This window comes from Saccostrea cucullata, unplaced genomic scaffold (assembly GCF_032062105.1).
Source record: "Saccostrea cucullata isolate Sc308-1 unplaced genomic scaffold, CSIRO_AGI_Scuc_v1 ctg291, whole genome shotgun sequence".
NCBI lineage: Eukaryota > Metazoa > Mollusca > Bivalvia > Ostreida > Ostreidae > Saccostrea > Saccostrea cuccullata.
In genome coordinates, this window is record NW_026928165.1 from 55,361 (window position 1) to 78,786 (window position 23,426).

Here is a 23,426-nt window from a genome sequence, read left to right on the forward strand (position 1 = left end):
AAAAATATTAACTCGTTCATGAGTTGGGATTTATTTAGATCTCGGTCAGGTTTTGGTTTAGGGGTTGGTCCTATTTTTGTGAAAATTCATTATTTATTTGAAAATCTCCTTTGTCCAGGGTTGCACTATGCTCAGATGACCAATAAGGTCCCCTATATTCTTCCTCACTTCGTTCGACCAAATATAAATGAATTCTATAAATTATGCTTTTAATTTAGAAGTAAAAGAGAGTATCCTCAATATATAAAGACCAAATTAGGAATGCTCCTTGCTATAACCTTTAATGAAAACATCCCATTTTTTTATTTTGTTCAGAGTCCACCCTAACTTCGAATTAACGGCAAAATGAGCAATTTTATCTTGATAAATGGTGACCCCCACCCACATCCGCAACCCTATTCCCTGAGAATTCGGATTTGAGTCAGTTTCCCTATTTCTGTTTTTTTTTTCATTTACTCATCTTTTTTGAACAATGAAGAGAAAGTAAAACGCTTTCACGGTTAACACTGTGGTCTGTAAGGACTGAAAAAAATATCCCAATCCAATGACAAATGGTACTGTCTTTTTTCTCTGTTTAGTAATTCATGCTACGAGACTGTCCGCTGTAACATTAGTAGTTTAGATTTATATTATATCTAGGCAAGTTTAGATTTTCATTTTACAGAGGGATTTTTCTTAAATTGTTCAACCCTCTGTACAGTCACCAGGATTAACTTTAAAACATATTTTTATAATATTTTACATTGTATTTGTAACAGGTGACTGTTTGTTTATAAGATTATTAATACACTTTCATCGACGATTTCAAAGAATAAACTTCAGTTATTAAAAATATATTATTTCTTTATTCTTTGGATTTTTACAGCCACTGTAGAGGACAGTCCACATCAGGAATCTACCCCACGTGTAGAGCAATCCAAATAAGGAATAAAGTTAAACTTTCCCAAGCGAGTGATTCCCCTAATAAATAAAATACAACACAAGTTCACGTGTAACCCAAAATATCAACGTGACAGTACGTCTTAACAGGGACCTATATATTAGTATATAGGTCCCTGGTCTTAATTCCAAAACGAAAATAACTGAGTGTAGAAAGAATAGTAATGGTTGATATTTGTTTAACATGTTAGCTCCCTCCTCTTTTAGAGTTTATTGTTATGCCCCCATCATCGAAAATTCGGAGTGCATGTATATACTAGTAGTTTTTGCCCAGTCCCGACTCCGTCCGTCCGTCGGTCTGTCTGTCCGCAAAAACTTTAGCATTGTGCCATTCTCAATAACTTTTGACTGATTGGAGGGATGGTTTTCATACTCGACTTTATGATTTGTATATTCCTTGAAACAAGGACTCTATTCGGGTACCAGCATATTCGAATTCCTGAACCTGAACTTTTATCTTGGTCACAACTTTTGAATGGTCGGTACGAGCTTAATAGTGATTTTTTTTTATTCTTCAATCTTCATCACTCTCTACCATCGGCTCATACATTCACCTCTGTCGTTGGCTCGCGTATATCACAGTGATAAACACGAGAAGTAGTGCGTTTGTTTTAATTCATTATAATTCAATCTATATGTTTATGTCTGACTTTTCAGATAGATATTTACTAAATTAATCCAGAGCTATTAATTTAATTTGAGACAATCCTGCAGATATTACTATTTATACGTTTTGTCAAAAATCTTGACGTGAGCCCATTGCAGAGGTGTCTGAGAGAGGAACGAACGACAACTCTGCATAGGAGATTGGTTCTTCATGTGTGTAATCAGTGTGGTAAAACCTATAGATTGATATACGCTGTAAATATTCTTGACCTTTGTCCTTGACCTTGGAGTTTGACCTACTCTTGAAAAACTTAACATTTGGCCATAACTTTTGCACAGTTGGTGCCAGGGCTTTGATATTTCACATTTGTTTTTCTTATGGCAAGGTTTTAATTCCCTCGGGTACCTTTTATTTGACCTTTTCAATTTGATCTTGAAGTTTGACCCAAATTCAAAAAAAAGAAACTTAAACTTTGGCAATAACATTTGAATGGTTGGAGCTTGGGCTTTCATATTTCACAGGAATACTAGTATTCAACGATACAAGTCCTTTCTTTTATTCACAACATTTCTTTCAACTCACAACCATGACCCTGGAGTTTGACTTCCATTTGAGAAACTTTTACCTTTGCCATAAGCTGTGCTACGGCACCGTGTATATCCCAACATGCGGGGTGTATACTATGTTGTGCGCGAGGTGTATACTTCTGAAGCGAGAGAAAGGGGGTCAATGTACGTTCTTTGTCCATTTTCTCAACTTACGGATATTTTTCGCCAGTAAGCATATGCCTACGGAAGGAAGCATTGTCTAAGGAGTATATGGATACCTGTGAATCCACTGGACACCTAGTTTTATCAAACACCTCAACACAATTCCGAGGATCGGAGCAAGATTGACGCAACACTGTGTTTATGATCAAATATCAGAACAAAGTTTTGCTTTATCGTCAATTTTATATTATTGTTAAATACATGTTTACAATATAAACGTTTGTACAAATTGTCTGTAAATAAAACAGTTCGTATATAAAGATATTGACGAAAAATCAATGTTGTGTCCGGGGTGTATGCAACATGTTGTACGCGGGGTGTATACCCCTCTTTTTCCTCTACATGCAGTATCATTGTCTGAAATGTTATTAAAAAAATTGTTAACAATTGACTTTAGTAAAAGTTCTATTTATTTTTAAAATTATTTACCAGTTTTGCAATAGCACAACTTCAGGTTCATGAATTCGATTTACTGGAAATAAAATTGATACCCGTTCATCGTACTTTTGGCTTTGCATGCACATGGAAGTAAATGTACAGGGTACTTTGTTTAACTGTTTAATGTGATGATCAACAATTCATCCCTTCTTTCGATTTAAAGGCACCTTAGTCAGATCCTTTCTTAATAAATGCTTCACACATTAATCATTTTGAACATTTAACATTACCTCATAATTTCTGTTTAACTTTTTTCAATACTTTTTAAATGAGTTTGAAAATATTTAGCTTTTTGTAATGTCATAAACAACAGAAAAAATGTTCTCATTCGTGTAGTATTTATATGTTGTGTACTTTGCCCCCAGGAGCCTATATTTGGCAGTAAACTATTTGTTTAATATTGAGGCATTGTATTTTACTGAGTACATACTTTCTAGGAATGGGCCCGAGGAGGGTGTGTTTGTGTCTTAGGTCTTTCTTTTTTTTTTGGGGGGGGGGGGTAACTTTACTACGTGTATATACGATAATAAATTAGAGGAGGGTGAACATAATTAATATAAATTACACGTCAACGTAAAATTGTAATTGTACCAAAAACAGTTTTTTTTTCAATTGTGCATGCCCTCGGAAAATTGTCGTCCCTTATTACAAATGTGCATTTTTATAGCCGGCTTTACATGTTTATTGTGATTTGTAAAATATGAAATCTTTTCAGATAAAGAAAAATGAGTCCACATATTGCGAAAATTGAAAGGAAAATTAATATACATGTATCATACAGACACGTAGTATCACCCCCCTTTTTGTTCCAGTCACAACTTTTCACTACAGAAAATGTTCATCGAAAGTCAGGTTGCCCCCCCCCTTTTTTTTTGTTGCAGCATAGTCAAAAAATGGTTATGTAGTATGTTTAAGTAAGAAAAGGAGAATTGGTACTGAAAAAGATGGAACCTACAACCTCATGTGAAATAGGAGTTTGAGTTTCGATAAGCCCCCCCCCCCCTCCCTTTTCATAGGTAGTCAACTTATGTTAAGGGTTTTTTTTCAGGTATCCGCCCCTTCAAAAAAGATTCTACATCACTGTCATAAATGCTTAAGAATACATGTATTGATAACATAAATGTTGCCGAAACAAAAAAAACACACAATTTATTCATAATACACCATTCATGTAGAGTTTCTATTATTTTTAACAGGCGAAATATTTAGGTTAAAACGAGCCAAAGAAAGAGCAAAGTGTCCTCAATGCAGGGATTGGGGGGGGGGGGCGAGGGACCCTTTGGAGAGATTTTATGATGACGTAGATTTAGATCATTGCACCATCTACAATGTAGCATTTAGTCAGATAACAATCGCTCCTTGCACATCTAGCGCCTTTTATGTTTGAATATGATTGTTTTTTTATTCTTTTTTAAATTTAGTTGATTTGTTTTTTATTTCAGTAATTTTATGGAAATTACTCTTTGGTTCGACATTAGTATTTAAGGTCTTTTATCAACACTATCTGTCGCTTTTAAACCTGTGTGAATATAATATTTCCATTGATACTTTGCACTATACAATCCTAAGAAAAATAGGGGTATACACCCCGCATACAGCATGTTGCATACACCCCGGACACAACATTGATTTTTCGTCAATATCTTTATATACGGACTGTTTTATTTACAGACAATTTGTACAAACGTTTATTTTGTAAACATATATTTAACAATAATATAAAAGTGACGATAAAGCAAAGCTTTGTTCTGATATTTGATCATAAACACTGTGTAGCGTCAATCTTGCTCCGATCCTCGGAATTGTGTTGAGGTGTTTGATAAAACTAGAAGGTGTCCAGTGGATTCACAGGTATCTATATACTCCTTAGACAATGCTTCCTTCCGTAGGCATACGCTTACTGGCGAAAAATATCCGTAAGTTGAGAAAATGGACAAAGAACGTACATTGACCCCATTTCTCTCGCTTCGGAAGCATACACCCCGCGCACAACATAGTATACACCCCGCATGTTGGGATATACACGGTGTACGGGGACATCAGTGTTTTACAAACACGTCTTGTTTCATTTGATACTCCATGTATAGATATTTAAAAAGGTGTTAAGATGTTACTAGGTTTTACAACTGTTTGATAATAAATATCTACTTTCAAATATTTTAATTTTGAATGTGTAAATAAACGGTAAATAAATCGCAAAAAACTACACATAAATTGGCCTCAGATAAAAATTATACAATAAATTGTACATTTTTTATTTGTGAAACAATTTAAATAAAAAATACCTCCGACAAAAAACCAAATAAGAACGATTGGAACATTTCTGATACTAGTATATTGACACATAAAGACACAGACTTCATATAAAGATATACAGATTGATGCTCACTATACTAAAATCAAGCTGCAAGCCCAGCATGCATTGAGTATAACAGGCCTGGCCTTATAAAAGGCATTACAAAATAATACAAAATTTTTTTTCTTCAAAGGAGCATGCTGGTCTTCTCCCTCAGATAAATATGACGGACCATATGTCATTCGGCCCCATACTGTCGCCCTGGCAACCTGTACCGGCCGGTCGATGTATAAACCAAACATTTAAAGAAGATGAAATGGCCTATATAGATATGCCTTCTCTCTAAGACGCACTTGATCTTAATTTGCCAAAGGAAGAAAACCTGTGCACTTGTAAACAGACGACACAAGTTAGGTATTGATGTCCGATTTATGTTTTCAACAGCTTTACGGAAAGATAGAAAGTATATTGATATTGGTATTAAGGCATGAAACAGCTGATCACATCTACAAATCCTGCTCCATGGGTTTGGATGCCGAATATGTGATGTATCTCTTAGCAAGTTTTAATATTTGAGATTTTTTCATATCTGCGGTGTTTAGATATAATGATTTATCTCATATTCTTATCTTGTTCTCATTAAGAATTATTTCAACAACTGTGAGAGAGAGAGAGAGAGAGAGAGAGAGAGAGAGAGAGAGAGAGAGAGTTACTTAACAAATATCGTTTAGTCAATAAGCTGTATCCCCGTAGCAATGTAGAAGGAGCTTATGCACATTAAGCTATTGATCTTTGCCATCAGGTATATAAAGTCATTAAATCTAGACTTTTGTCGAATTTGTGTATAGTCTAATCATATTGAATGAACCTGTCTGTAACCCCGACCAAACTTGTCGTAACAAACTCAACAGATCCTAAGCACAAAATGTTTCGGGGTATATTTATTTCATAACATCAAGTGCTTCAACTTCAGTTTAGTCTTAATTAAATACACAGTAAACACTAACTGATCGCCTTGAATACAATTCCGAATAAAATCACCTTAAAAGTATATGCCTTTGGGGATTAAAGAGTAAAGACAGAATTATAAAATTAAAAAACTTTTTAACAAGTGCAATCATTAACAATCACTGGAGGTAAAATGTTGTATAATCCTTACAATGAAAGATTATCGCTTGTGTTTTGAATTAAAGGTCGATCGGATTTAAGGTATAGATATGATAATCTGTAAATCTTATCTGTTCTTATTTTTTTTAAAAATCCTAAGTTGATATTTGACCATGCATGATCGTAACTTTCCCGCGATAAGTTGAATTGAATACTGCGCAAACCGGACAATAAACAAAAGAATTACAACAAATTCTATATATATTCGTGGATGAAGAATAAAAAAAAAATACAATAATATCATTTCATTATTTATATGATGAACATAAAAGTAAACATTTTCAAAAGATATGAATCAAATAATTTTTGAATCGAAAAAAATGTATTACTGGTACTTGAAAAAAATATACTAATCAATTCATAAGATCTGAACCACAATTAAAAATGCATTTAACAATTAAAAGTGATATTAATAAATACATTAAAAAGTGGAAAAGGTAAGAATAGAAGTGAACAACAGCAAAAAGTATTTTAAGAGAGAGAGAGAGAGATGCCGTGAGAAATATATACTTTTTCAATTCAAAACAGGAATGCACGAAGAAGTATTTTCATAATCACCTGTATTCATACCATTTTCTGTTGTAAATTATTTTAGATTACCGTGACTCAACATAACATTTATAAATATTCTATCGTATGGTGAAATTAGGATTTGAAAAATAATTACGGCGAGTTATAGGTATGTCTAATCCACCTGTAATTGTCTCAATACACGCACAACAGGTGTCGAAATACAAAAAAAAAAAAAGAACAAAATATTTGGAGATTTTAAAAATTCCAATCATTTAAACATTTGGATACATTTATTAAAATTATTTTTCAAAAATTGTTTATGAGAAAAAAGAAATGTATAAAGATCTGAGGATATTGTAGTGAATTGATTATTCCAATTAATAATAATAAAAAAAAAAAGTGTATACTAGTACTTGTTTTATAGACCCTTTGTTTGATAAGGTATATAAGGAACAAAATTATCTTTTTTTTTTTTTTTTATTTATACAAAATTTTATTCACATAAGTGAATGGGATTGGGCAGCAGGCAAAGCCTATTTTAGCCCTCTCCCTACAAGGTCAAAATGAACACACAATATATAGATGTAAAAATAAATAGACACACATAGTAGCAAAAACAAAAGAACAAAGACAAAAGAGAAAAAAAAAAAGTAGAAAGAGAGAGAGAAAAAAAAAATTTACAATGAAATACATGTACCGGTTATAAAGTGTTGGCATGAGTAACATACATTACAATTCAAATAAAACGTTTGGTTGCTGCGATGAAAGCATGTACTGCTTCAAATATTTGAGTATTAATATTTAGTCCATAATTGGGACTACCATACAAAAGTAAATCAAGTTCATGAGTTTGATCACAATCAATAATATTTTGAATTGTTTGGAAAAGTACATTTCTTGGAGAGTTATATTTTGGACAAGCAAAAAAATAATGATGAGCATCTTCAATAGAGTCAATACAGTATTCACACATTGGTGTTTCTGATAAAAATTGGTTATATAAGTCTGCCTTTAAATTACTTGCATTATTTCGCAATTGGCAATGTATTATATTGTACTTTCTTATTCCAAAATGATAAATTTCTTTACCTTTTTTACAATAATAAGAATTTAAAAGACTTTTAAATGAAGATATTCCAGGGGCATTTCTGATATAATCAGGCAAATCATTCCATAATTTAATAGTTGATGGGAAGAAACTTTCCATATATGATGTAGTTCTAATAGAAGGAATTTTGAATTCTGCATCATTATTTCTTAGATTATAGGGGTGGTTTGTAGGACGAAAAGGTTCAATCAAGTCCGTTAAATATTTAGGTGAATAGCCATTTATGATTTTATATAATAGTAGCAATTTATGAATATTCCTCCTAGTTTGTAAAAGATCCCACCCTAATTCATCATACAATTTTGATCTAGAGGAATTTGATCTTAATCCAGTAATAATTCTACCAGCTTCAACTTGGATATCTTCTAAAAGTTTTGCATCTTTTTCAGAACAATTGTCCCAAACAACATCTGAATATTCTAAAACAGGTCTAATAAATGCAAAATATATCTTAATAAGTGTTTTTCTTTTCATCTTATACTTAAGCATTCTGAGGATATTTAGTCGTTTTGTAGATTTTTCATGAATTAATTGTATATGCGAAGTCCAGGTAGCATCACTTTGAAAATGTAATCCTAGGTGGGTATGAGATGCATTTTGAATAATGGATGGGCCATGATGACCAAATGTAATAGGCGGATATTTTATATTTTTGCGGGTAAAATCAACATTTACAGTTTTGTTTGGATTAAAGTCAACAAGCCATTTTTTTGACCATTTATCAATTAGGTCTAGATCACTAGTAAGCGACTGTGCTACATTTGTGGCTTCTTTTTCTACAATAGCATATAAAGAGGTGTCATCAGCAAAAAGACGTATATTGTTTGCTAAATCATCACAAATATCATTTATGTATAGGAGAAAGAGAAAAGGTCCCAAAACAGAACCCTGGGGAACACCAGCATTTACTGTCTCATGGTTTGATGAAAAGCCATCAATTACAACTTTTTGTTGTCTATCACACAAATAATTCTCAATCCAGCCTAATATGTTGCCATTAATACCATATTTTTTTTTAGTTTAGATAAGAGACCTTTATGCCAAACTTTATCAAATGCAAAATTATCTTAACGATATTGAATAATTGTTTCAAATGTCGAAAATCGTACCTTTAAAAATTGACATACATGTATTAAGAATTTGTTATTTTTGCAGGTGTATCGGAGCACAATATGAATGAATTGAACGTACTTAAAATTGTATTAATGAAAATTGATAGAAAGTCAACTTTATGCTTGAACAGGTGACTTTTCCTTCCATATATCAATAAATAATTATTATTTACACAAGAAAACATCGAATTTCATTAACCATAAACTGACACTCGTCGGGTATTTTCTTTTTTGCACAATCTTAAATTAACACGTCAAGATTTTGAATATTGAAATTCTAAAATGTTACATTAAATAAAACCGACACGAATAATAAAAGTTTTCTTCAAAAACATGCCATTATATATGGTGATTATATTGCAATCTTCAGCAAGGACACTTGTGTTGTTCAGAAAAAAAGGAATTTAGCGACAGGTACTTCTGCAGGTGCGAGTCCATGTAATATAATTTCAATGATTAAAGTATCCAGAGGTCTGCCACACAATGTCAAATGATAGCTTCATATTTTACAAGTGAAATGCTTACTAAAATATTCATGGACTTGTGTCCTCAAATGAAAAGAAAATTTAATCCCTTAGACAAGCTTTCTTCGACTCTGTATACAATATCAAATACAATTCACCGATATCACAAAAGTACACCTGTATCTTTAGAAAAAAGTAATTTTTTCAATTGCATTGAAAATAAGATGCTTATTGAGAGAGAGAGAGAGAGAGAGAGTTATCCAATTGCCGGTACATAGTTCATATCAAAGTGGCTAAATTTTCAAATGTCGACCTGTAATATGAAGTACATGTATATAAATTTGTAAAATAATCATTTGTTCCTAAAGCATCCGTCGATTTTGTGTAAATGTGAACGTTTTACGATTTATTTGTACATTTTCTTGTCTCTTTTGTATTCTATCGTTTTATCGATTGCTTCCAATAGTCTTCCGTGACTTGCGCCGAGAATCTTCAAACAAGACGGACAAATACTTTAAACTAATTAAGCATTATTCATATAACTGCAGGTGTCTAACATTCCAGGGCACTTTTCTCGATTTCAATTTTGAATTTTAACACACCAATCCGTCAATTGTGTGTTGTGCTAATAGTCCTTGTTAGCTTTTGTTACGGACCACTTAGAAGTCATCTATTTCCCAATGACGTTTACGTGAAATTGTGGACAAGTATCCCCTTCACCTTTAACCCTCCCGCATAGATCCCCAAAATCAACACTTTTGGCGAGTAAAAAGCAGGTGCGAGAACCCATCGTATGATTCCAAATCACGTCGCACCTGCCAGTCCGAAGATTTGGAGAAGATGTCAATATTTTCTCGTGTTTTAGTATAATTCTCGCCTTGTTTTTATAGATATTTAAGTTAAAATTGAGAGGATGTAAATCCTGATAAGTTTGTCAGGTGTTTGTATGAAAAGTAAAGATCAAACTACATATAGCTTTAAATTAATCCCTCAGTATTGTTCATTACAAAAATTATCATTTCATTTTAAAATTGTCCTGTACAAATTTTGCATTATAAGGAATACCAAAAATATTCTAAAGGGCGGTATTACACCATTGTAAGGAAATAGAATAAGTCAGTACAATTTTGTCACCCCTTTAGTTACTTAAAGGTCGATGTATTTTTTTTCACAAAATAAGGAAAATATATTTCACAATATATATTTTTTAAATTTTATTATTTTAAAACATCTTCGAGGAAAATTATGTGATGTGGTCTTAAATTTTGCATTTGAAATATTCAAAATACTTTACATAATTTTCAAAAAAAAAGAAATGCTTTTAGTTTTTAAACTACAGCATCGTTGTATGCAAATGATGTGCTATATTAGGATGTAGATGGATTCACTTGGTTGCTTCCACGCGACCTTAATCGTCTGCAAACAAAACTGCTCGCGTGGCATTTCCCACCCGCGCGGGGCAACTGAATCCCGAATCTATTTTGTCTTGTGCATGGTGTCAAGGCAATTGTGGAATATTAATGCTGGGGGTTTTATTTGATGAAACCCTGATATGGGGACAAATGGCAAGACAGATAATGACTTGCTTAAACGTGTCAGCGATTTCATTCGCTTTAAGTATACGTCTCTGTGAGGGGAGCAGGTGAATTACAAATACAATATCTCTATTCGGAGTGGTTTATGTCTTTCAGTCCAATGTGAAGAGGGAGGGGTAAGGTGCGTAATTTATTTAATTAACGTAAACTTTTCCCTCCAGCCCTTTATATAGAAGGTAAAAATCACCTGTCGTACGGGGAGAAAGTAAGGAAGACCACTTTTAAATTACACCTGCAGTTCGCACCTGCCGTGAAGTGGCCTATTTAGCTAATGATATTTCAAAGAACTAATTCAATGCATGACATTTTTCTCTCGACTAGTTGTAGGTCCCAGATAAAAAAAATGTTTGATATAAGTTGAATAAGAAATCATCTAATATTTTAATCAGCCGGATGCATGCAATGAAATAGCACAGACTTCAGTTAGTTTTTAAAGGTGATACCAGGTCATCTGTCCAATTTAGATTAAGCTAGCTATCTGTCATGACAAACCACTTAAAATACGCGCAAATAAGAATATTTACAGAGGTCATTATTATCTACAAATTCAATACACACTTTCTTTAATGATAACAGAACAAAGGTCTGAATTTAAATATTTCAATAATTTAATAGGCATATCATACAACAAATCAAGTGGAATATAAGAGTTCAAAACCAATTAGCACTCAAAAAAATGCACACAAAACCCGCTTATAATGACTAGACACCGAAAGAACACCTGGATTACACTAATTTTACACTTATATTACACTAATAAAGGCTTACTACAGCAGCCATCTTCATGTTTTAACAGAAGAGACATGCGCGAAAATGTTTTGCAGCAGGATTTGCAACTGTACTTTTTGATGTCGGAATGAGTTTGGAGATGCGCGCGAAGATTGGAGCGGTCTGCAAACGCACGTGCACAATGGTCACACCTGAAAGGTTTCTCTCCCGTGTGTGTTCGAATATGACCTTGAAGTAACCATGGGCGCGAAAATGCTTTTCCGCAGAGTTTGCATTTGCAGGGCAAAGTATGTGTTCTAATATGCATTTTCAGGGCTCCAAGAGACACATACGTCTTATCACAGTATTTGCAACTGAACTCTTTTTTGACTTGACTGGCACAATGGAACTGTTTGTGTTTTGTAAGTCCACTAAATGTAGCGTACACTTTAGTACATCCATCGCAATGGTATCGCATTGTCTCTCCATCCCTCTCCTTTCTCTTTCCAGAGACAGACAAATCGAGTTCGAACATTGAGCTCTCTCCCAAATTACTGTATTTAGAAACCACAGGGTCAAACGCTGAAGTCATTATCTTAGAATCATTTTCCTCGCTGTTCTCAGTTTTCAATGATTTTGAGACAGGTTTAGGATATGGAAGATGCGCACTGGCCAATGACCGTGACTGCGGGAAAGCATGGCGCATGGCACTGAATGCTAAAAATGGATCACTTAATGCCGTTAAAGGAAATTGATGCTCTGAAGTTACAGGATGTAATGGCGGGAAACCTGGAGTAAATCCAGGGATCGGCATACCAAACGGAAGGTAGGGTGAAAAATGAGGAGCCATCCCACGGAATAACGGACCGGGCCACGGGAAATCGTATGGAATGTGAGGCGGAAATCCCAGCGGGCTACTAGAGGTCCGAGAGTTGACTAGTCTGTCATGCTGCTCGCTCGGTAAACCGGGGCTGGACAGGCTGACATTTTGCGGAGAAGAGTTTCGAGAGCTTGTGGCTGCTGGGGATCTTCTCTCTGTAAAAAATATATTTAAAAAGTTAAAGATTGCAAAAGTTTATTAAAAAGAATGTTTAATATTGGAACCTAAAAAAAAAAAGAATATCCTAGGCGTTATTTAAAAATAAAGTTTCAAAATCTATTTCTGTCCATTTATGCCTTTTATTATCTCTCAAATGAACGGACATCTGTACACATATAAAACTCTTATTTTCACCATTTCTGTTGTATCAAAACACTTGTTATTTTCACCTGTTTCATTGTATTTAAACGCTTATTTTCACTTTTGTAATTGTATCGTTTAAAACTGGAGAACAGGAGAACCACCCTTGCCCCCCGAGGGTTGATTGCTTGTAAGATGCGACGCACCAGACACTTTTGACCACAATAGCATAATAAAACTGATACACCTGTTCGCAAATTTCATTTCAAGTGGATAGTTATTTTTACTTTATTTTGCCTTTAAAGCATTCCATATGTAACCCTTTATAATTTATAAAATAAGGCTAGCGCAAGGTCTGTCTTAGACCTTTAGTAAATACATTTTTTTTCACCTAAAAAAACCCAATGATAGTCCGATTCTAACATCTTTCAAAATGGTTTTGACATTATTTTCGTTTGGGGTTAATGAATATAGTTCATACAAATATTTTATAGCTAATTGAATTTTTCAAATATCCATACACTTTAATTTTTTAAAAGGAAAAAATATCACAAGGTAATAGATAAAAATAGTGCAAATTAACCACTAAAAATCATGCATGACAACACAGATTGTAAATCAATAAAAATCCTTAATTAATAATTAAAGTTATTTTCAAAAAAGGCTTTCTCGTACCTTTTCCTGCCAAGTTGTTGCAATTTTCATCTAATTTGGTGACTTCTGATTCGCTTCTGCTTTGGGGTTTTGATCGTTCTGTTTCGTCATCTGAGATTCCCAGCATCTCCCGGATGGCGAACTTGTGTAGACTATCCCTCTCCTTAGGTATCCTGAGGATAGTTGTATCCACAGCAGGCTTGCTGCTCAAGTCCTTGTTGCCTTGTCCAGTTTCGCAAACATTCATTTTTCACCGGTAAAATGATTTTTTTTAAAAAAGTATGGGAATTTAAAACTCTTCAAGCTTCGTAAAATCAGGGATGCTTAACCATTCCTAGACAGTTCCCCTATCGCTTTTAAATTTTTTAACCCGATTTTTTTTTTCTGGGGACATGCATGAATTCGTGGCTTCAGTGACTTTGTGGACGCCGAATGAACCGAAACTTTATTTTCTCGAGTTTCGTTTTTAAATCATGTTCCTCCTTTCGATAAAAATACCATATCCACGTTTGATTCTTAAGAAATCATATTTAGTCTCTGCCAATCACAGAGCGTGATTTCAGAAAGGTTTATATCACTTGAACCAATCAAATTACAAAGCTCCGCCCCATATCTTTCTTGAACCAATCTGAATAAATATGCTCTCTAGAAAGGGTAACAGGTGTTAAAACCAGTGCCTTAAAGAATTCCCTCGAAGTTTGAAAACAACAAGAGTATGATTTATTTAAGTACCTGAACTTTTTGTTTTTATTTTTATGCAACTTACATTTGCATTGAGGTTTGATGTAAGGGGGAAAATAAATATATATTTGAAGATATGGGGGCTCAACTAATTAAATAAAGACGTGTGGTAAATAAAAACAAAGAAACAACAAAGTGTCGACGACAGAATCCTACTGTTTTCTTTTCCTATTTTCTACACGGAATCCACGTGTTAGAAATTAGCAACTTCCGGGAGAAACAGACGACAAGGTGTTGAAATTCATGCCAAGTCTGATGGAAAGTAAACGTCCGCATGACTGTCTTGTTGAAATAACAAGTGTTCCATTGAAATTTGTGTTTGCTCGACGTATTTTGTCCACCCCTTCGTATTTAAAAAGACCTGCCAAGCCATCTTGTTCGATTCAAATTAATTGCTCCTCCAAATATTAAGAACTACCTCTTCATGTTAAGATAGCTTTAATCCGCTATTGTTGTTCGAAATATAGAAAGAGCATATTTCTGGTTTCAAGTGATATATTATTTTTGCGAAATTTAAAGTCACTTCAGAAGTCTTGGGGGCAATATTTGTATTGAAAAGGAATTTAAAATTTCAAGCGGCATATAGGAAATTAAATCGTAACAAATATTGCCAATTAGTTATAGTAGCGGTCGGTTTTATTGACTTAGTGTTGGATTCAAGTAAACTCTACAAAGTACCTGTATATTTTCTATACTTCTCAGGCTTCAAAGCGATTTTAAGATTATTTTCTGAACAAATGTATTCTTATTGCCCAGCTTAAGGAAAAATGACCTCAAGTTCGAAAGTTTCTCTGTTAAGATCATTTTGAATATCATTTAATAATGATGCACATAATTTAAATGACTTCATTATCTATATTCATCTTTTTCATATAATATATCATTAATTCACAAAACAAAACAAAATTGTAATTTTAAAACATTTTTTACACATTATTTCAAATATGTATTCTTTCCCTTCCCTTTCCTGAACATGTGCATATGAAATGTAGTCTTTCAAAAGAACAAAAAGAACCCATGAACAGCTATTTTAAATGCAAGATCAATCTTTAAGAACATAATTCTTGTGTAAACTAAAAACGCCTTCGCATGAAGATTTTTTCATGATTTCATTGACACTGAAAAGTGTGAATTGCTAAGTAGATTTATTCGTATTACTATATTTTTGTGTGAAAAAGTCTTGGTTTTAACGGAAGTAATCGACACACGTGTCTGGAACTTTTCTTCCCTGCTGGGATGTTACGGTTTCACAACTGTTGAAGTAGCTGAAACAAAGCCAAGTAAAGGTGACAAGATACGAAACTGTTAAAAATAGTCACAACATGCATGTACTTTTTATATATTCTATATAAATGTATTTTAAAGTCTTATACATTTATTAAGTGTTAATTATACATTTTTGGCCTAGGACCTTTTTTTTCAAAGAACTTTAAAAAAGAAACTGTTTTTTAATTCTAAAATACTTATGCAAAATAACAATGATTTTTTTTTTCTAAATCAGCTTTAAATTTTATATGATTTCTTTCATTGTTCTATAAACAAAAATTAAAAAAATTAAAATGAAAAATAAATTTATAGATAAAAGCAGTAAAATTTTGTAATTTAAGTATCATCAAGCACCGCGATATAAGCATTATATACTTAAGTCATTCTTAATCATCATTTTTTTTTTTATTTTATTGCACCCTGAAGTTTTTTTTATCAGACAGGTATAAGCAATAAAGATTGTTGGTTTCGATAATGAACGGGAGACAGTGATTTTGGGCACACGTCGGGATCGCATTCCTGTGCCAGCACCTGCCGGGAACTGATTCCACGCTGGACTGACTCTGCGCCATTTTTCACCTGTTTCATTGACACGTGAACAATTGGATTTTAGACCAAAGATTCACCTGTTTTGTATATTTTATATCGTTTGATGTTTTTCCCGCTTTTTAAAGTAATGCCGTACAGATATTATTCATATACTTGATGTCACACACCTTATTTCATGTCCTTTTCTTCATTTCATTTTTTTTATATTAAACAAATAATAAATAAATCTTTTTAGGTTTCATTTAGTATTAACAAATGAGTTGTATATTATATCGTGTAAAAATTTTGCAAATGTTTGATATCAAGGACATAGCTGGATACATTTTTGACTACCACACATCTGAATACATGCAATTTTCCTTTCTGTTTAATGCAGATTTTTTTTTTTTTTTTTTTTTTTTTTTTTTACATAATTCAAAAGGTAACAAATTTAACTTGTATCTAAATCTCAATATAGAAATATGAATACGTTGATTTTTATTTGATTTTAAGATTTGAATACATATATGAATGTTAATGATGATCTGAGAACTATATGTATGTTTTCCAATAAACTTTGAAAAAAAAAACGAAATCCTTGAAATCGAAAGTTCCTTGTATAATTGCCCCGTTTTTCTGCAATATTAAATTCATTTAAGCATCATATTTGATAAAATTCACATGGAGTCAAACAAAGGCCACCTCCCTGGAAAGCTGCAATAAAAAATCTTGAAGGGTGTATGTTTCATTTCGCACGCGAGTGACACATCCACCGCACGCGCAACCAATTGCGGTACACCCGTTCCTTAATTAGCGGAGCAACCCGCACGTTCCCGCCTGAAATTACAATCTGGTGCTAATTCATGTGTCAAGGTACAACGAAACATGCAAATTGACAAGGATTATCATTGAAAACAAATATAATCCCCCCTCTTTCCAAAAAAATCATATTTACAGACAATTTATGATTAACAAAAAATCGAATTAAAAAAATACAAGTTTACAGAAATATACTGTAGACGAAGAAATTTTCGTGGTGATGAAATGTCATTCAATTGCCATCTAAATTGTGTTCAAGTACAATTTTTATTGTATTCTAAACCTGTTTTGTTTGGAACATCTTGCATTCAATATGTATAAGGCTTACGTAAATTTTATTAACCACCGCCTACGATTGATAAATCAATTCCTATCATTACAAACCAGGGTGTCAGATGTATTCATGTTCTCCTCTAGAGTTCATCTGGGGTCGATAAATAGATAAAAGAAAATGATGTGTAAGACAGAAAGCGGTTCTATGTTGAATCATTTATCAAATACCTTATACTTTGAATACTAGTAAGTATTTTTATAATTATAGGCTTCATATCAAGATTACAGTATTGTTGATCTTATAGGAAAAAGATTACATAAATTTCATGTAAAACAAAGTAAATAAATTATCATTATGCAAATCCTGGCCCCGTTTGCAAATTTTGAAATAAAAAATAATCTACGCTCCACGAAAATGCCTCGTAAGTTGTACAGTCTCTTTTTGTTGTTGTTAATATTATAGAGAGTCAGTTTAATATATTTTTTTTTGATAAACTTTGACCACTCTATATCTAAGACCACGAGAACCCGCTTTCAACAATTTTGAATTGTTTTCCTGTTGTTTATGAAAATACCCCCCCCCCTCATTTTTCATTTTTATTCTAATCATTCAAAATTCTCTACAATTCAATGATACATAAATATACATTGTGGCACGTTTAACCGTTTGTCTGGTATTGCATGGTTTTATGGTTCTGGAGAAGTCAGATCTGTATAAAAGCCACAACAAGCATCTACAGACAAACCATCAGACAAACCTTGATTATGAGGAGCTTTTGACTCTGCCTCAACCCCATCGTCGCAAGCCTTGGGATTTGTGTCCATTATACTCCCACAAATTGTGGGAATAGAATGGATACAAAACCCTTGGTTTGCGACGATGCCCCAACCCCTTTCAAAATTAATCCATTACTTAGCCTAGAATAGGATAATTTAATTTCTAGACAACTTTGAAGTCAGACAGGATTCAATCAGGCTGACGACTCTGTTATTTATATTCTTGAATCATAAAGTATTACTTTCATTCTGTGAAGCCGAAAAAGAACACGGAGTCTGCCACACGCGCGCGCGACAAGTTCGATGCACGTGTTTTCTTAGAAAGGGACGACAAATTCAGCAGACGAAAATTGATTTCATAATGTTTCTATGAATTCCGATTTGATTTTACAAATGAAATGAACAGATATCTCATATTGTTCAGTTTCCCATTAACAACTAGCACTCGGACGTAAATCTCACCAACGCGTAAATATTACGTTACGCCACTTGTAAAGGATTCACTGGCAACAGGTTGTCTTAACAAACACACAACACAGATGGAAATGGATTTTCAATAACTTCAATAACTTCTTTCTTGTAGTTTTTAAATGGAGGGCAAGGATTTTTGGAAATTTGAAAAGAAACCACAGTACCGCTAAGATGCCCCTTATTAGGAAGTAATGAGATTGTGTTTGATTTCATGAGATAAAATGCATTATCCAAGTAAAAGAGTCAACACCTGTGACCGAGGAAACTCGAGATCTTTTTTCTTTTAAAATGAAATAATTGACAACCTCCCTTGACGTATACTAGATTTTTTATACAAATGTCAAAAGAATTTATATCTATTTTGAAAAAGCAGATTGATTATAAAATGCCAAAATATTCTGCAAATATTAATATATGTTTATGTGTTTTGTTTGTTGTTAACGTTCCTTTCTAGAGTTTTCACTCACATGGAAACATTAACATTTGCAGGTGGAGGGCTATGCTTGGCACCTAGAATCATGGTGCAGTGAGGTATCTTTTAAATGCCAGTACTTATTACCCTACTGCAACAAGGGAGCCCCGTTTATGCGGTCTCATCCGAAGAATCTCCACGTCCCGCAGTGGATTCGAACCCCCGTCTTAAGGATGAACTTATTAGGTACTTCGCAACTCTTAAAACAAACACCACTACTGCGCCACGCGGGCAATGAAAATACATGCAAAATACAAAAATATATATATGGATACTCATGAGATAATCATTCTAACTAAAATATTGCTAAAATATGAAAACTAGTGCACCAACTTCGTATTTCAGTAAATGAATTAGGTTCATATCGAGTTAGCTAAATCATTTAACAGCACTGTCTCGTTTTTATAAACTTTCTTTACTTATTATTTCATTAATCTCTGCAAGTTAAATATCAAAATCTGTGGAAACAAGCAAATCCTAAGAATCTGTCCCCCGCTTAAGGAAAAAAAAGATGCGCAGATCGGGGGATTGAGGGTTGGTGTCGTAGGGTGGGTACTTTTAGAAGGACAGGCGGGGTCATTAGGGAGTTATGTTAATAAAATTTCATTGCAAGACCTCAAAAACTCATGAGATATCGCCTGCTATTGAAAATTTCACACATAGAATTTACGACCTTGACCTTTTGACCTCAAAATGAATTGTTATACCCTTATAAATATCATTCTATATATTTATTACTTATAAAAAGTCCAACAAAAGAACTGTTTATTACATCGGTCTAACAATTTCACTATTGACCGGTCTTACATAAGAATTGTTAGACCGCAACGTCACTCGTCTGTTACGTCACAAGTAATTAATCATCGTTCAATATCGGCGACGCGAAAATAGCCGAAGTTACAGCTACAAGAGATGTTGCTAACAGCAAGGTAAGGAAGAAGGGAAGAGTATGTTTTGTGATAAATAATTTTTGTGATATAACAGATATATACTCAGTAATTTATTTTGTTCTTTCTCAGCTTGATGTTTTATATTTACTGAATAAGCCATAATTTTCCATATAAAATAATTGATAATATAGCGTGTATTGATTAAATTGATCAATCTTAAGTGAGGGTATACCAAAACAGTTATAGACTGGGATTCGGGCAACATTTGATTTGTTGGACCTGAAGATCTGCAGCCTCGGCCAACATTCTCACCTTCAGGTCCAACAAATCATATGTTGCCCTCATACCTAGTCAATAACTGTATATTGTAGCCTTCCTTACGCCAAAAGCATTTGTGGTATAAATATCATTGCGCAAAAGCTCAAAGGACTCTCGAGATATAGAAATACATGTATCGATCGGAAACGAAAGTGTTAAAATAGAGAAAACATTTTAATTTATGACCCTGACTCTTGGCTTTTTGAACTCAAAAACAATAGGGGTCTTCTTTCGACCATAGGGAATTGTGTAATATTTCATTGCAAATGCTCAAAGGCTTCTCGAGATATCGCGTGGAAATGAAAGCGTTACAAACAGACAGAAATACAGTTTGACGGACGGACAGACAGACCGAAATTAATATCCCCCACTTTCAGCAGACTTAATCATTTAACTTAAATAAGAGAAAGTAATTTCTGAAAAAATGTTGAAGGTAGCTGGAGACAGTTTCACGGTCAGAAGGCCATGTTAAAATTACTCAAGATAAAGAGAGATCCTGGGGTTTGAGGATTTTTTTCACCTAAGAGTTCCTCATATCAACATAGATCTTTCATATAAATATTCAAAATTTTAGAATCCTCAATCAGTACAATCAGTACTTTTGTAGTGTTCATGTTTTTAAAAAATTGTTTCAATTTACAAGAAAAAAAATATGATTGTTCTATCTACACGTACATGTATATAATTGTGTATTTTCCTCCCCCAAAAACCAGCTCTAGAGCAGGACCCTCCCCAGAAAAAAGACTCTAGAATAGCACGCCTACGGAGAAGTGAATCTAGAATAATAGGATTTCCCCTCAGAAATCCTACGTCAGATTCAATTTTCCGGGGTTCCTATGGAATGAATATAGAGTGCAATTTCCCCTAGAGCCACTTTCCGCCAAATAAATATATCACAATTGTATTATTTATAATAAGGAAAGGGGCGATATATTGTAATGAGTGTTCCTTTTTCAAATTTGCCACCGTAGCCTGCGTGGAGTAGTGGTTAGAGCGTCTGCTCTAGAGTCGAGAAGTAGGGAGTTGATCCTTACGTCGCGGGTTCGAATTCCACTGAGGAATATGGAGACCGGTCCTTCGGATGAGACCGCATAAACCGAGGTACCGTGTCCAAGTAGGTGCTGGCACGAAAATGATCCCTACCTGCCCAATGGCCCTAAGTGCTGAATATAGGACAAACTTTGCAGCTCTCCACCGGCAAGTGGTGGCGTCTCCATATGAGTGAAAACACTATACAATCAATCAATCAGTCAATCAAAGTGGCCACCAGTTTCATAAGTAACGAAAAATAAAATAGAATAAATTTCATTTTTCTCAGTAAATGTCCAAATAATTACTTAGAAGCATGAGTTTTTCTATTTCTTTTATTGTTCAAACTGGTTTCTAAAAATGCCCCTGGTATATATTGGTACAAAAGTTTTGTTGGACAATTTTCAAAAGTATTCATTGGAATAAAAAATGTATACATGGAGTTTTGCAAACTACAAGTACAAAATGTCCCTGGTACCGATATGTAAGTGTCTTTCATAGTTCATTGCGTTTAGATATATCCAAAATAGCTGCCTTTGCTACATGTATAGAATTAAAATGAGTCATTCATATCTGAAAATTTAAAATTTTAAAATCATTAAAATAATTTTCCTATTAGCTTCCAAATCCAATGCAAACCCACTGGTATCGAGCTTGAAAAATCAGCTTTTGTTGCCTTTTTTTGTTGTTAGTTCTGGTTTTTCGTTTTCTTTTTTTTTCCCTTTTGAAGAACTACATGATACCCACCATATAATATGGGGAAACTTATAAAAATACAAATTTTGAGAATTTTGTCAGACATTCTTTGTAAAAAAAATTAATGCTTGGCTGTAGAAGGTAAATATGTGACCAAAACACTAATGGTACAGTTAAATACTTGACATATATTCAAAAATTTGTACACAGATACATGTAGTACAGCTGCGCTGTGAGATGTTGTTGAAACTAAGAGTTTTACGATTTTAAGCGTTTTCTTTTTTGGGATGGGACTGAATGATTTGAACTATTTACTATAAGATTTCATACTAAACATGATATATATTTATTTTCATGAAAAATTAATTAAATGTCAAATAAATTTTTGGTTAATTTTTTTTCGGGGTGTGTGTGTGTGATAAGTACTAGTATGAGATGCCTATAACTTCACTGTAAAATAAAATTATCGGGTTTATAGTAAAATAACTCTATGAAATAACGGTTTGTGCGGCGATGAAAAACAATCCCGGTTTATAGCTGAGATACATTTTAATAACATGAAGCAGCGATCCAGTCAAAAGTGCCGAGAAATAAAATAAAAAAAGTACGTTAATTACTTATTGTTTGGTGTGCACTTTACTTGCTTCAATGTCAATGCTAATGAAACTTTAGTATACTATAGCATATTAAATGTAGTTGCATAATTTTAAAAAGTTTTTTCACTTAAATTTTTGAAATTAACGAATGGGCTATTATACAGACTAATTTACCCAAGTTCTTTGAATGTTAAGTTTCTTAAGATTTGAAAAATCATAGTCCTTGTATTAACCACGGGATACAAATCAATACTGATAAACTACTTGTTGATCAAGAAACGGGTTCAAGTGACAGAAAATCATTGTAGTCAGTAAAAATTAAGACTCCGGAGAGACGCAGGTTGTGTGATTATCCGACAACCTGTTGCAAGCAGACGTTAGGCGAAATAATAAGATTACAATGACGTCTATGATTAAAAGTAATTCATAATTCATAAGAGGCAGTGATGTAAAAGTTAGAAAATTAACAACTTTTGTAAAATGATTGAGATGATGAAAAAATTTTGAAAAACTTGTCATCAGATGGTCCATTGTATTTTTGATTGACTCTCGTATCAAAAAGATTGAAGTAATAAAATCCAAGTTATGACCCGATAAACATACCATTATCATCATTATTATTAGCATCATCATTTTGAAAACTAGAAATCGTTTTGTTGTCCATATCAAACTCTGACAACATGTGAAATCTTCAAAGAATTCTGCATAATGTATCAAAATAACGGGATATCATGAAAATCCCGATTATTCAGAAAATGAATGATGCCATCCTTCACATAGACAGAAGGGCGCAAATTGTAAGGTCATAGGTCAGTGTAATGTAGTTCTTCTTCACGTCTCCAAAATGGGAGAGCTTCTTATCAATCGCATGGTCAATTAACCAGTAAAGAAAGAGGGTGATTTTCAAAACCCATTTTATGTATGGTAACCGGTGGATTAATACAAGATAACGAGCCAGTACCAAAACAGGGATTAGAAAAGACAAACGATGGTGGATTC

The 23,426-nt window shown here is 33.4% G+C and overlaps 1 protein-coding gene across 1 annotated transcript; it reads right to left on the reverse strand.

Moving 5' to 3' along the window:
- Positions 1-11,627: 11,627 nt before the first annotated feature.
- Positions 11,628-14,311, reverse strand: LOC134276653 (zinc finger protein SNAI2-like). The gene is made up of 2 exons (XM_062758925.1): positions 13,573-14,311; positions 11,628-12,752 (listed from the first exon to the last, which is right to left on the reverse strand). The coding sequence occupies exons 1-2, from the start codon at positions 13,796-13,798 to the stop codon at positions 11,758-11,760; spliced, it is 1,221 nt and encodes a 406-aa protein (XP_062614909.1). The 5' UTR covers positions 13,799-14,311; the 3' UTR covers positions 11,628-11,757.
- Between the last annotated feature and the right edge of the window lie 9,115 nt (positions 14,312-23,426).

What these genes read in the sequence shown, in the direction of transcription:
- LOC134276653 (XM_062758925.1), bottom strand. Translation starts at nt 13,798, where the DNA reads ATGAATGTTTGCGAAACTGGACAAGGCAACAAGGACTTGAGCAGCAAG. An exon ending in CAACAACTTGGCAGGAAAAG is followed by an intron (nt 12,753 to 13,572) that starts GTACGAGAAAGC and finishes TATTTTTTACAG; the next exon opens with AGAGAAGATCCCCAGCAGCC.